This window comes from Pelophylax lessonae (genome assembly GCF_965119305.1).
Source record: "Pelophylax lessonae genome assembly, chromosome: 5".
Taxonomy (NCBI): Eukaryota; Metazoa; Chordata; class Amphibia; order Anura; family Ranidae; genus Pelophylax; species Pelophylax lessonae.
The window spans coordinates 129,371,269-129,385,570 of NC_138772.1; the positions used below are offsets into that span (position 1 = coordinate 129,371,269).

At 43.0% G+C, this 14,302-nt stretch overlaps 1 protein-coding gene across 1 annotated transcript in view; it reads left to right on the forward strand.

The window, feature by feature from the left end:
- Positions 1–13,182, forward strand: part of KLHL7 (kelch like family member 7) — a 33,039-nt gene extending 19,857 nt beyond the window's left edge. The window contains exons 7-11 of the mRNA XM_082259465.1: positions 6,038–6,180; positions 8,178–8,418; positions 9,453–9,654; positions 11,244–11,341; positions 12,116–13,182. Coding sequence (XP_082115591.1) covers positions 6,038–6,180; positions 8,178–8,418; positions 9,453–9,654; positions 11,244–11,341; positions 12,116–12,399 — 968 coding nt within the window. The 3' untranslated portion in view covers positions 12,400–13,182. The remainder of the gene's footprint in view (positions 1–6,037; positions 6,181–8,177; positions 8,419–9,452; positions 9,655–11,243; positions 11,342–12,115) is intronic.
- The last annotated feature ends 1,120 nt before the right edge of the window (positions 13,183–14,302 follow it).

Genomic DNA, 14,302 nt, shown 5'->3' on the forward strand with positions numbered 1-14,302 from the left:
CGGGACGCCCATGCATGAAAACTTTGATTGCGATCCCCGTTGCATATTACTGTGCACGCCGGAATGAGCACACTAATTGTAGCACCAGACCTCCTTGCGCAATGTTAAAAAAAAGCTTTGTTCATTAAAAAAAAAAAGCTAGCTGGCTCCTAGATTCGAAGCCAATTTTGTCAAGCCTTGGCTTAAAATTACATACAAGGGTTGATTTACTAAAACTAGAGAGTGCGAAATCTGTTGCAGCTGTGCATGGTAGCCAATCGGTTTTTAACTTCAGCTTGTTCATTTAAACTTTGATGAAAAAAATCCAGAAGCTGGTTGGCTACCATGTACCTCTGCACCAGATTTTGCAATCTCCAGTTTTGGTAAATCAACCGGACAAGTAGGAAAATTGGCTTAAATTGAGTTCTACTTTTTTTTGATCTTTAACGTGACCGGCATGTAAACTTGTACATTTATCCTACCAGTGTCTGTGATATTTCACTTTGTGGATGAAAAGTCCAATCTGGCAATGTTTTCAGCTGTTAAGGGCTTTAGAAGTTTTTCCTGATTATTGTAATTATCCTGATATCAGGCCAATTAGTCCTCTAATCTGCTGTATTATACTAAGAAAAATTACTGTTTACCATTTATTAATGAAAGGATAAGAGTAAAAGTATATTTTTCTCTTTTGTTCATTGACAGACACGGCTCCTGATTCTTCTTAACCATTGGGTTTTACTGCCCCCTACAGGAGTAGGACACTAGGCTTATGGGCAGTCTCAGGGGTATACACTCAGTTTTTTTTTCTGCCTAGTCAGGAGTAAGGACCCAGTTCCTTGCTGGGATCTCTGGTCCTGGCATTTTTTTTTTTTTTCCTTTTTAAAATTGTTTATTTCCTACTTTTTTGTTCGTAGATTCTCACAGGAACAAAATATCAACTGTCGGACTGGGCGACAGACTGGATGATCTAGATCCAGAGAGTCCCCCCCCCCCCCCCCCCAGTCTGGCAAGCGAGCGCTCGCGGGCCTTAGCTCTGCGCTAGGTCGGCCGCGACCTAGCCCCACTGGACAGAGGCTGGCCTGCGAGTTAAACATCTCGCAAGGGCGCATACGACCTGGCCTCGACCTGAGCCACAGCGTTCCGCCTGGCCGACAGCCGTCCACATCCCAATGGAGTGGTGGTCTGTCAGGAGCGGTGCCCACCCTGTTCCTTGTATGGTAAGTAGCTGTCCCCCCCTCTAGCCTTGGAGGGTTTTTGGGGTGGATGTGGGCCCCTCTCTTGGCCAGTGGAAGATGTTTCCTCCTGCTCCCTTTTGGCACCACAGGTCCTCCACTGTGGCAGATGTTCCCCTTTCCTGCTTACTTTGACAACATTGTCACATAACTGTGGTGTTGTCTAAAACGCACTCTTTTGGTCCCTAAGCGTTTTGCTATGCGGTATCCTTATAAGGATTCCCTGCGTAAAAAGTGGACAGTCTCACCTGTAGTGGACTCGCCAGTTTCCAGGTTATATAAAGCTACCTTAATTCTGTTTGAGGAGTCCTTGGCCTTTAAAGATCCGGTTAATAGGAGAGTGGAGGCTCTGGCCCGCCATATCACTATGGCTAGTTCGGCTTAGGCCGGTATTTACTGTTACCCTGGTGTCGCAAACTGACAAGTGGGCTAAACTTTTACGCCGGGACCTGGAGGGAAAACGGCTTCCCCCTGCCTTTGCGGAGCTGGCAGATCAGTTGATCCAGGGGCTGCGGTTTATCTGTGATGCCTCTTTTGGATGTGGCTCCTTTGATTTGATTTTAGGCTATATCAGCAATGGTCCTTCGGCGTCTTATCTGACTGACAATGCTGGTCTGCGGACCAGATTTCTAAGAAGGTTTTATCTGATCTCCCCTTGCCGAGGGCAAGTAGTCCCGTCGTAGTCGTGGGCCATTCTTCTCAGGTCATAAGAGGCCTTTTTTCATCCCCCAAGAGGTAAAAGTCCTTCAGAGCCTCCCACGGAGGTTCCTAGAGGACCCTGTCTGGCAAGCCACGAGGGGCTCTTCCACACCTGCCAACAAGGCTTCTCTGTGTGAAGGAGCGCCCTCACCTGTATCTGGGGTGGGGGGACGTCTTTGCTGATTTCCAGATCCGTGGAGCTCTCTGGTACAGGTCAAGTGGGTCAACTAAGTCATTCGGTCCGGCTAAAAGATCGAGTTTCGGTCTTTTCCTCAGGAAAGGTTCTTCCCTTCCAACCTGCACTTGTCCCCAGATTGCTTACGGGGTCACTTTGGGGCAGTGCAAGACTTGTTACTTCATGGGGTGATTGTTCCAACTTCAAAATGTTTTCAGGGGTTTTACTCAAACCTGTTTACATTTCCCTGGAAGGAAGGCAGGCAAGGTACGTCCGATTCTGGACCTCAAGGTGCTAAACTGCTTTGTGTGGGTACAGCAGTTCCGAATGGAGTCCATTTGCACGGTAGTGGCATCCCTACATCTGGGGGATTTTCTTGCTTCTATTGACATCAAGGATGCCTACCTTGACATTCCAATATGTGCTGGTCACCAGCGCTTCCTCCACTTTGCTGTGGGCGAGGAGAATTATCAGTTTGTGGCATTTACCTTTTTGGTCTCCCTCCGCTCCATGGGTCTTTCCAAAGTGTTGGCCCTGGTGCTAGCATTGTTGCGTCAGCGGGGGATCGCAGTACTCTGATACCTGGAGGGTCTCCGACTGCTCTGAAGGACACCATGGAGATTACTCAGCCAGAGTGTTGCTTCCTCTGAAGAAACTCCAGAAATTGCAGGAGGCAATTCAGCTTCTGTTGTCCTGCAGACGATCATCCCTCTGGGCTTGAATGCGGGTGCTGGGCCTAAAGGTGTCTATCTTCGAGGCAGTTCTATTTGCACAGTTCCACACGAGATCTCTGCAAAAAGATTCTGGTGAAATGGGACAAGAATCCAGTCTCTAGTGGTGGCTTCATTCTCTGGCACTTCGACAGGAAAATTCTTCTCCCTCTATATTGGGCAGGTGGCACAACAGATGGCAGCCTGTTCGGGTGGGGAGGCATCCTTGGCACAGCTTGTGCTCAGGGGGTCTAGACTCGGGAATAATGTACTGGAACTCTGAGCGATCAGACTTTGTCTGGATCATTGGACAATTTGTCTTCAGGGGTGTCCGATACGAATTCAATCGGACAATGCCCTGGCCTATGTCAATCACCATGGGGGCACAAGAAGGTGGGCAGAACGCTAGTTCCAGCCCTCTCCACTGTACACTTTCCATGAAAGGTACCAAGGTTTGTGACATGGTCTCTGGATCCTCTGGCCGACACCGCAGATGCATTAGTGGCTTCTTGGCGTCAGTATCTTCTGATTATATGCCTTTTCCCCCCCTTTCAAACTTCTGCCAAGACTCCTGTGCAGGATCGAGGCAGCATGATATTCCGGTCTTTCTGGTGGCTCCAGACTTGCTTCGCCGGTCTTGGTACAGTTGGTCACCGATCCTCCTTGGAGACTGCTTCTCAGGGAAGATCTGGTTCAATGACCAATCTTCCATCCTGCTTTACAGTCGCTGATTTTCCTGGCTTGGCTGTTGAAAGCCAGGTGCTGAAGGATAGAGGTTTGTCTGAATCGGTGTTTCCCACGCTGTTAAAGATTACAAAATCTACCTCCTAGGAAGATCTACCATCGTATTTGGAAGACGTTCGTTGTGTGGTATGAATTTTTTGGGGTTCTCCCTCGCTCCTTTTTGGTGGCTCGGATCTTGGCTCTTGGCTTTCCTCCAACAGGGGGTTAAGCAGCGCCTTGCTTGAGTAACATCAAGGGCCAGGTTGTGCCTTGGTTGTTTTTTTTTTTTTCTAACGTCCATTGGCCACACTTTTCCTTGGTGCGTACCTTTTTTTTTTTATCCAGGGGATTCGACACTTGGTTCCTCCAGTGCGGTCTCTATTACCGCCATGGGTCCTCCATTTAGTGTTGTCAGTTATCCAGGAATCTCCCTTCGGAAATATTGGGAGGTTCCCCTGCTTGCGTTGTCCCAGAAGGTGGCTTTTTTGATGGCTATTACTTCTGCGTGCAGGGTGTCGGAGCTAGCAGCGTTGTCTTGCCGTTCACCTTACCTGTTGGTTTACAGAGAGAAGGTGGTTCTTTGTCCCTGTCCGTTGTTCCTTCCAAAGGTCTTCTCTGATTTTCCTTTCAAATGAAAACATTGTGTTGCTTTCCCTATGTCCCAGAACTGAACATCCTAAGGAAATTGCTCTGTATTCCCTGGATGTGGTTCGGGCAATCAGGGTGTACTTGGCAGCTACGGAGTCTTTTAGTTAGTCAGACTCACTATTTGTGCTCACAGTTGGACCTCAAAGGGTTGGCCATTCAGCTGTGGCCATTTCCCGATGGATCAGACAGACCGTGATTCAGGCCTATTCAATTAGGGGTCAGGTTCCTCCTTTCCCTGTTAAGGCACACTCTACTCTGGCGCTTAATGCCTCCTGGGCCTTCTGTAGTCGGGCATCAATGATGCAGGTTTGCAAGGTGGTCGTCTGTGCACAGTTTCATAAAGGGGATGTGTTGGCATTTGCGGATGCTTCTTTTGGCCGCAAGTTTTTGCAGGCTGCTTTGTAGAGGACCTGGTCCTCTTTTGAGGGTGTATTATTTTCAGGTGAGCTCCAGTTTTGGTTGAGCTCCATGTTACCTGGGTTGCTATGGTTACCCTTGGGGGAATTTTTTTTTTTTTGCTGTTTTCCCACCCCTCATGTTTAACACTGCTTTGGGACGTCCCAATGGTTAAGTATCAGGAGCTGTGTCCATCAATGAACGAAAGAGAAAATTGCATTTTTGACTTGCTGTAAAATCCAATAGCAAAGGAAAGAATTGATGGGGCTTTTTTTTGGGCCGGATGGGAGGAGGAGGATCATGAATATCACACAATTTTATAAAAAAAAAAAAAAACACATCTTTTATTGGACACATATTTAAAAATGTACATCAAAGGGGCATAAATCCCATACACATAAAATAAAAAACAGAAAAACACATGTGTAGAAATAGATTCCCATAAGGGAATGCCGATACTTGGTATCAGATGTTTAAGGGTCTCTGATGGAGCACGGTCTAACGGTCCCCAGCAAGCCAAAGGCTCAGAGACCCTTAAACATCTGATACCAAGTATCAGCATTCCCTTATGGGAATCTATTTCTACACATGTGTTTTTCTGTTTTTTTTTTTTTTTTTTTTCTTTTATGTGTATGGGATTTATGCCCTTTTATGTACATTTTTAATATGTGTCCAATAAAGATGTTTTTTTTTTTTTTTTTTTTTTTTTTATAAATTGTGTGATATTCATAATCCTCCCATCCGACCCAAAAAAGCCCCATCTTTTCTTTCCTTTGCTATTGCTCATATACAGGGGTATGGACCAATATCATGGTAATTTGTTACAATTGCTGTAAAATCAATTTCTCTGATGTTCATTGACAGACACAGTACCCACCCTTCTGTGGAGTTGACTTTCTTCTGACACTGATTGCCTATAGCTGAGTGTGGGTGTATACCCCCTGGGACTGCCCATAGGCGTAGTCAAGCTTTTTCCTACCTAGTGTCCGACTCCTATAGGGGGCAGTATAACCAAATGGTTAAGAATCAGGAGCTGCCCATCAATGAACATCAGAGAATTTTTTTTTTTTTTTTTGGGTAAGTCAAAAATCCCATTATTTTACCTTATCACCTTTTAAAAAGAAGAGCTTTACATCCCATCGAGCACCAATCTACACCAGGGTTTAATTACTTGTTTTAGGACAGTGGTTAGACATTCCTATTTCTTTTGGAATCAAGCGTGCATATAGTTCCACTTTACAGCACAAATATATCCCTAAACGCTAGCATTTTGGTTCATGTTGGGCTACCTCTTGATCTGATGATTAGCTGTTGTGATTGTCATAATGACGTTTTGACGATTTCTAGTTTGTCACTTTCTGCCTGTTCTTTCTGTATATGTACATATACTTCTGCCTGAACAATGGACTAGGAACTCCTGAGCACTCGTAGCCCTAGAGGTTTATGGATTTTGTTTGTTTCCCTGTGTCTCATAGGTGGTATGCGCTATCACCTTCTCTCTCCGGAAGATAGGGAAGAGCTTGTCGATGGCACAAGGCCACGGAGAAAGAAACATGATTATCGGATCGCTTTATTTGGTGGCTCACAGCCTCAATCCTGTAGATACTTTAACCCAAAAGTATGTACTGACTATAGTTGTATATCCAGCTTAAATGCTACTTTTTTTTTTTTTTTTTTTGCTCTACAATGTTGTTAGCTCATACTCCAGTATACATATAGTGGTTGTGATCTTCTCCTCAATCCCATTGATTAGCATGAGGGTATCACTAAAATGAAGATTGTGCTTGCAGGAGAGTTTTATAATTTTTTATTAATACATAGGCTTCAAAGTGGCCAGATAAATAAAATACAGGCAAAGCAGCTGGTACACCTAATAGCCCCCAACCCCCACCTTGCTGTCCTATTTTGCTCACTGGAGTAGAATGAAGAAAGCCCAACAAACTCTAAATTTAGTCTGGTCAGAGCTTTCTCAAGGCTTATTCACTCCCCTGCCCCTAATTGACAGTGTTCTAACCTGGTTATTGGTCATTCCATTTGCTAGTGCTTTATCATTGAAGCAAGTGGAGAGAGTTGTGCTTATTTCCACTTTACTTAAGCTGGCTAATGGGGTGACGGTGGTAAATGGAAGAGAAGTATAAGTGGTGAGGCAATAGTCCATCAAAGTAAAAAAAAAACATGAGGTTGAAGGATCAGAGGTGCATTAAAGTCAGCCAGCCCCTAGTCTGATGTACTCACCTTCCAGTCTGTCACCAACCAAGTAGACCTGTCTCATGATACAAAGAACAGGGGTTTAGTTGACACACATTTGCAAATGCATGTGTAAGCTGCAGAGCCACTACACGGCACCCTGTTTTATCTGCAGTCCTAATACTTTCTAATTTAGTGTCTCCACACTGGGAGCACATGGCTGCTAATGGATTGATGGGGGAAACAGGTGGGAGGGAGACAGCCCAACCTCCCCCAACCCACACCCATCCATGACTGGTCTGTTGTCTAAAAACTCAAATAACTAAGTTGTAACGATGGTACAAACTGGAAAGGACCAGCTGAGAAGCATTACACCTCCATCCCCTTGGTGGATTCAGTATAAAGACAAAATAGGGATTTTATATATGGGGCATGGCCTGTAAAGCACAATGCCTTTCAATCCCAAATTTCCTTGGGAAATAGTCCATTAAAGTGTAATGGCAACTTACGCTTCTTCACTAACCCTAAAACAGTCCCCTCCCTCCTGCTCACACCTATGTTAACTAACCCGTGTAAGAAAGATGTACATAATTGCCTATTTCTAGGATGTTTCAGTCCAGTTTTGTATTCTGGCTCTCCTGTGTCAGGCAGTGCAACTGAAGGGGAGAGGAGAGTGCGCAGACACTAGAAAGGCCACAGGAGCTTATGGGTACATGAATACTCCAGGCTTTGCTGGGGTGCTTTCTCCACTGATGGCTGACACAGGAGATCACATGACCAGACTGGAGCAACCTGAACTTAGCCATGGATTCAAGAACATTTGCTAATATGCACACTCTATAGGGATTGTGCAGGCCACTTTCTTGCATACGTTAGTTAGCATAGGTGTTAGGAGGGGCAATTTTAAAGGTTAGTTATGTGTAGGCTGGAATTTCACTTTAATTGCATCTATTACTTAAATGGTTTTGCATTTTCTTGCTGCTTGGCCTGCACCATCCCTATAAAATATGTATATTAACTAATGTTTTCTAAGGCTAAGCCATTGCTTCTGTCAACCTCTGCCTTCAACTGAGAGGGGAACTCTGTAATTGCCAAATATGCATTTTGAGCCTCAATGCATCGACCTACCTTCCCATCTAGCAGTTTATTGCTAGAAGCGGGCAGTTATGATGGCTGTAGCAGCATTCACTTGTGTACACAAAAGATTGGAATATTTAGGCTACACCCATTGTACAAAAACGATATCCCCATTATTAATTGGCCATTGATAGTTTACAGATCTAAGAAATCTTCTAAAAGGTATTCTCTTTATTTTGTATTTTATTGTATTTACTTTTTGTATTTCGTTTTTTTTTTTTTTTTTTTTTTATCTTCTGCATTGATAATTTAAAAGGCCACATTGTTCAATCCTGTGCTTTATTTCCACAGGATTATAACTGGACAGATATCCGATGCCCATTTGAGAAGCGCAGGGATGCAGCCTGTGTGTTCTGGGATAATGTGGTCTATATTTTAGGTGGCTCTCAACTCTTTCCTATTAAGAGAATGGACTGCTACAATGTTGTAAAGGACTCCTGGTACTCTAAACTGGGGCCACCAACACCGCGAGACAGCCTGGCTGCATGTGCTGCTGAAGGCAAAATCTACACATCTGGGGGCTCAGAAGTAGGTGAGAAATAACCGCTTTTATTTCTTCTAATTTAAATTCAGGGCCGGTTCACACCATGCCTGCACATGAATCACAGAGGAACATGTTGTGTGTCCGGGCGATTCACACGCGGTTCTGTGTGGTGCGACTTCAGCTAATGCATTTTGAATGGGCTAAAATCGCACTTCACCAAAGCAGTTCATACTGAATTGCATGGTACAAAAGTACCATGCGATCTGGTGCGTGCAAATGCACTCAGTTTGTAACTTGCATTTGGGGTGTCATTGACCTATTTTACACCTGCTGCAGATCGCAAATAGAGTGCATTTTGCATGCAGTCTGAAATGCACAGTGCGATTTATGTGCGGGCATGGTTTGAACTGGCCCTCAAGGTATTTCTTGGAACAGGTTTGTTTTATGGCATCTCATTTTGTAGTCCCGTTCACTAATATCAGTCTGTCCCTATGGGGTATAGACCATAATTTGCTTACTACAAACACGCTAGGGGGTGGATTTACTAAAGGCAAATTGACTGTGCAGTTACACTCCTTTTCTTTAGTAAATGTAAATGTGGGCTCTGCTGATTTCCATCATCCAATCATATGCAGGCAAAACTTTTTTTTTTTTTCTTTGCATCTGATTTGGGTATTTACAAAGTGAAGCTTTACCACTTTTACATTTTACTAAAGAAAATGAGTGAGTGCAACTGCACTTGCAAAGTGTACAAGCTATTTTTCCTTTAGTAAATCAACTTTATTGACTCACATGCTAAGCTTTCAACTTCATTTTCCATGGAAATATCTGTGAAGTTTACCTCCCTGCCTAATTAACTGAATTTTGATAAACTTGCTAAATAATGCATTTTGCACGGTTGGTTTAGTTTGCTGTATTTATTATCAGTTAAGACTTCAAAATTAGTCATTCATTTGGTAGAGTTAGATCTGTAAGGGTATGGTCATTTTTTTTTGGTGTCCTTCAGTATTACACTCCATATTTTTATTTCATTAGACTTTACTTTGGATCACTGATTCATGCTAGTTTTTCTGTGTTTACAGGAAACTCTGCCCTCTACTTATTTGAATGTTATGATACCAGGACAGAAAGCTGGCACACAAAGCCCAGTATGCTTACACAGCGCTGCAGTCACGGGATGGTGGAGGCTAATGGGCTGATCTATGTGTGTGGAGGCAGCCTGGGAAACAACGTATCTGGACGAGTGCTGAACTGCTGTGAGGTGTATGATCCAACAACAGAAACGTATGTGTGTTCAAGGAAATGGTTTTCTATAGGGAGGAAACTACTGAAGGGAGTGTTCACCTGTGGAAGCGCAATGTCCTATATTTGGCACCAAGAATTTCCTTCAGTGGGCAGAAACTCAACCCATTTATCTGACCTCTGATAATAAAGATCAGTCGACCATGGTACATTAGGAAAAGTTTTTTGAGAGTTGGCAGAATGTTGTGCAGATTATTCCCTCTGTAAGTAATTAGGATACAAGACTTCCCTGGTTTAGTTTGCAATGGCCAGCATAAGGCCATCAGTACGGCATTGTCCAATGCATCTCCTCACAACAGGATGTTTTTCTAACATCCAATAGAGGGGTAAGTCTGACCCCTCAGAAGCTTGATTATATATATATATATATATATATATATATATATATATATATATATATATATATATATATATATATATATATATATATATATATATATATATATATATATATATATATATATAACATTTTTTACAGGTGGAGGTCTACCTGAACAACATAGGAGAAGTCTAAGATCACCGAGCACAGTGTTGCCACCTCACATCTGATTTAAACCTCTAATTGCCGTACTCCCATGTTGCAATCGTGTGCGTTGCGCAGCAATCATGGGTTTAAATCTAGCGGTGAGGAGGCAACGTATCAGCTCCTCACCACCTGTCAAACATGCTTGGATTGCTTTTCAGAGGAGTAACAGTGCCTGCTACACGAGTGAATAAGCCCTTAATTGCATTCGCCAGTGACTCATTCACAAGAAAATATTTGGAGGGTGGTTAAACCCTGCGGTTGAGTCACGGTGTCGCACTCCCACAATCCCTACCCACTTTAGCTGCCGAGGTAGCAGCCAGAGGTGAACACATGCAACATCAGGAATTTAGACCCCTGTTGGTTTTGGTGGGTGCTACTTTAGTCTGCAAATCACTACCCATTCAAGTAAATGGGGCCACTCTGCAAGTGACCCACAACTGCATGCTTCTGTGGGGTCCAAGGGGTAAAGCAGGTGGTGAGAAACCAACAAACGCTGCCTGCTTTAACCCCTTGATTGCTGTACTGCACAGGGTTGCAAAGCACTTGCGGAACGGCCTCATTCACTTAAATGGGTCATGCTTGGCAGCTGCTACACCCACAAACCATGACAGGGTGTATAACTCCTGCTGTGTCTATGACCTGTGTACACCCCTGGCCACTGCAGCTAAACTGGGTGTGATTGGGACGGGGGTGATAAAAATATGTCTTGACTATGGGTTTTTACCACTCCTCAAACTGCAAATTTATACGTGAACCCTTACTGTTCTGAGCCTCTTATATAGCTGCTTTCACACTGATTACAGACAGTACAGTTACAATACAATTCAATACAGGAGGAATCAGAGGGCCCTGCTCATTACAGCTTAAAATCTAGAAAATATATAACATTGTATATGGGATGTTACAGCGACTGTAAGTGTTTTTTTTTTTTTTTTTTTTTTTTTTTTTCTATATTATAAGTCACTCAGACAGCACCTGTTATGCTTTGTGTTTGTTTTTGTTTTTTTCTTCTTTAGAAAAACTATTAACCAATGTATTCGTCTAGGTGGACTGAACTGTGCCCAATGATTGAAGCTCGGAAAAACCATGGACTAGTCTTTGTAAAAGACAAAATATTTGCCATTGGGGGACAGAATGGTTTAGGTATGTGCTCTCTTCAAACAGCATATTTGGTAGTTTTTTTTTTTTTTGTAAAGTCCAGTTCTGCATCTGGCATTCTACCCTCTGGGCCAGTTCACACCACATGCATTCCAGTATGGTTGTGTTTTTTTGTTTTTTTTTGTTTTTTTTCTGCATCAAAAACACATGGAAAGTGGATTATATGGTTATGGTTTCCAATGACATAGTTCACACCAGTGCAGTCAGTTCCAGGGCGTTTCAGTTTCCAAAAAAAAAGTTGAATATACTGCATTTTTCCTGCACTGGACTGTGGTAAAAAGCATCAAAAACACACTAAAACGAATCGGGCCCCAGTACAGTGAAAAACAAAAACCCCATCTGGAATGCATCCGGAAATGCACCAAAAACACTTGTTTAGAACAGATCTGGAGTGCATTTTTGTGGTGTGAACCTGCCCAAACACTGCTAATGTATAGCCCCAGCCCCCCCCCCCCCCCCCCAGTGTGCCACTGGAAGTCCAAATATGATTGTAATAACTTTCTGGAAGTTGGTAATTGCACAGGGTTGGGACACCCTGCCTGTTACAGTGCTGAAGCCTCTTTGTAAATAATGCATGTTTGATAGACGCTGCAGAAATAAATAAATAAAAGAATCCCTGCATTGTTCAGGAAGTAGGTTGTGGATATGTGTTCTCTATTGTGATTGCATCCCACTTATTAGGAGTATCATTTGGTAGCAGTGTTGTCACATGCTGTGCAGTTATCTGTGCTGATAAATGATTTTGTTGTATATTTTCAGGTGGCCTGGACAGTGTTGAATATTACGATATCAAACTTAACGAATGGAAGATGGTGTCTCCAATGCCTTGGAAAGGGGTGACAGTGAAATGTGCAGCAGTCGGCTCAGTTATTTATGTACTGGCTGGTTTCCAGGGAGTGGGCCGTTTAGGACATATACTAGAGTACAACACCGAGACGGACAAGTGGATTGCCAACTCCAAAGTGCGAGCCTTTCCTGTGACCAGCTGTCTAATATGTGTTGTGGACACTTGCGGGGCAAATGAAGAGACACTGGAAACATGAAGATTTTGTAATGTGGAATAAATCTTCCCAGTAACCAACTATCTGTAACCTGTCTTTGTCCTTTTCTATTTATGGACATCACATTTCATCATGTACCATATTACAGAGGACGGGAAATAGATAAGGTGATTGTAACACTATGGACTGCGAGCTCTCAACAATCTCCCGAATTTACGTCTTGTCCCTAATCTGCTCCTGTACTCCAAGGAGTTTAAAACATTGGAGCAGTTTGCTAGTTTAAAAAGCAAATTTTTTACAGTGAATTAAGTGGACTTCAATGTTTAATATAGTGCACTTGCTGAATAGTTTGGGCTCATACCTATACACACACATAAGCAGATCATAGAAAATGCATATTTCTTCTGTATATTATGTTCTAGAATGTACTGGGATGGGCAGGATGGCACTTAATCATCCTAGTATGAAAGGGTTTTTTTTAATACACATGCTGCAAAAGTCTGTGCTGCAAAGTGTTTTGGTAGACCAATACTGCAAAAAAGTGTGTCTGTGTACCTTGAGTTGTAGAAATGGCCTGTGCTTATACTATAGCAAAATGGGGTTTGCCATGCAGGGCTGGAGTCTCATGCTCATTCCATCATGGAAACCACATCTATGTTCCCCATGTTTGCATGGAATTCTTGACGATTCTTCATTTTCCTATGATCGCCTTCCCCTAAGCAAAAACAAAAAAAAAAGCATAATGCACAGAGCATAAACTGCCTTATAAAATGTACTTCTATACACTGAGTGTGGGCCCCTAATTAGTAACATCTGATAGACTATTGAAGTATTTAGGAACCCCCTCCCAATATTGCAGCTTCATTGTATGCTATATCGAACAAGGTCTGTTTCAAGTTTGTATGTTTTGCCTTTTTTTTGTTTTTTTTGTTTTGTTTTTAAATAAAAGATAAACCCAATTTTGACTAGTTCATCATGTTTTTCCTTTTTTTAACACCAACTTCTAGAACACCAGTATTTTATACACCTATTGATACTTCAAGAGGAGTTTCATCCAAAAGGAGTTCCACTACAAAAAATGTAGCTGCTGACATTTAATAAACACAAAAACGACTGGAACTCCGCTTTAAGGCAGGGTATTTGTATTTTCCAAACAAAGGCCCAATGTACTGCCCTTTTAAACTTTAGGGGGCCTGACTGTGATCAGTGGGAGTAAAGAATGTCCTGGTGTCAGTGAGAGTAAACCATACCCCATCTTTCTAGGAGGAATTGTCCCCTATCGCTGGTGTCAATGGGAGGAATAGTCCCTCATTGTTGGTGTGGAATTGTATTCCTATGTTTTACGGGCGACACACTTCTCTGTCACACCCACCCTGATCGCTGTAGGAATTAACTACCTTCAATTGTGGTACAACCTGCCAACTGAACGCCACTTCCCAGAAGCCCTTGCACTGCTGTTTCTGTGGCAATACATTGCTTTCATACTGGCTGGCGTAGCATGCAGGGGAAGCCCCTGAGAATGGAGCTTTGGGGGGGAAAAAACTATTATATAGAGTAAAATTAAAATAGATACAAATTTGAGGTCAAATACCACTGTTCTAGAACATGGCAATATTAGCTCTTTTTTCTCTATCGTTCATTGACAGACGCAGTCTCTGATCTCCATATCAGTAGGGTTAGGCTGCCCCCTACAGGAGTAGGACACTAGGCAAAAAAAAGTTCTGGTTACGCCTATCGGCAGTCCCAGGGTGTATACCTTCTCTCTTCCTGCTATAGGATGTCAGTTTTAATCTGCCTAGTCAGGAGTAAGGACCTAGTTCCTTACTGGGATCCCTAGTTCTGCCAAATTTTTTTCTAGATAATTTTTTGTTATGCCCCATACACACGTGCAGATTATCTGCAGACTTTTGTCTGCAGACTTACCTTTTCTATGTAGTGCAAGGGC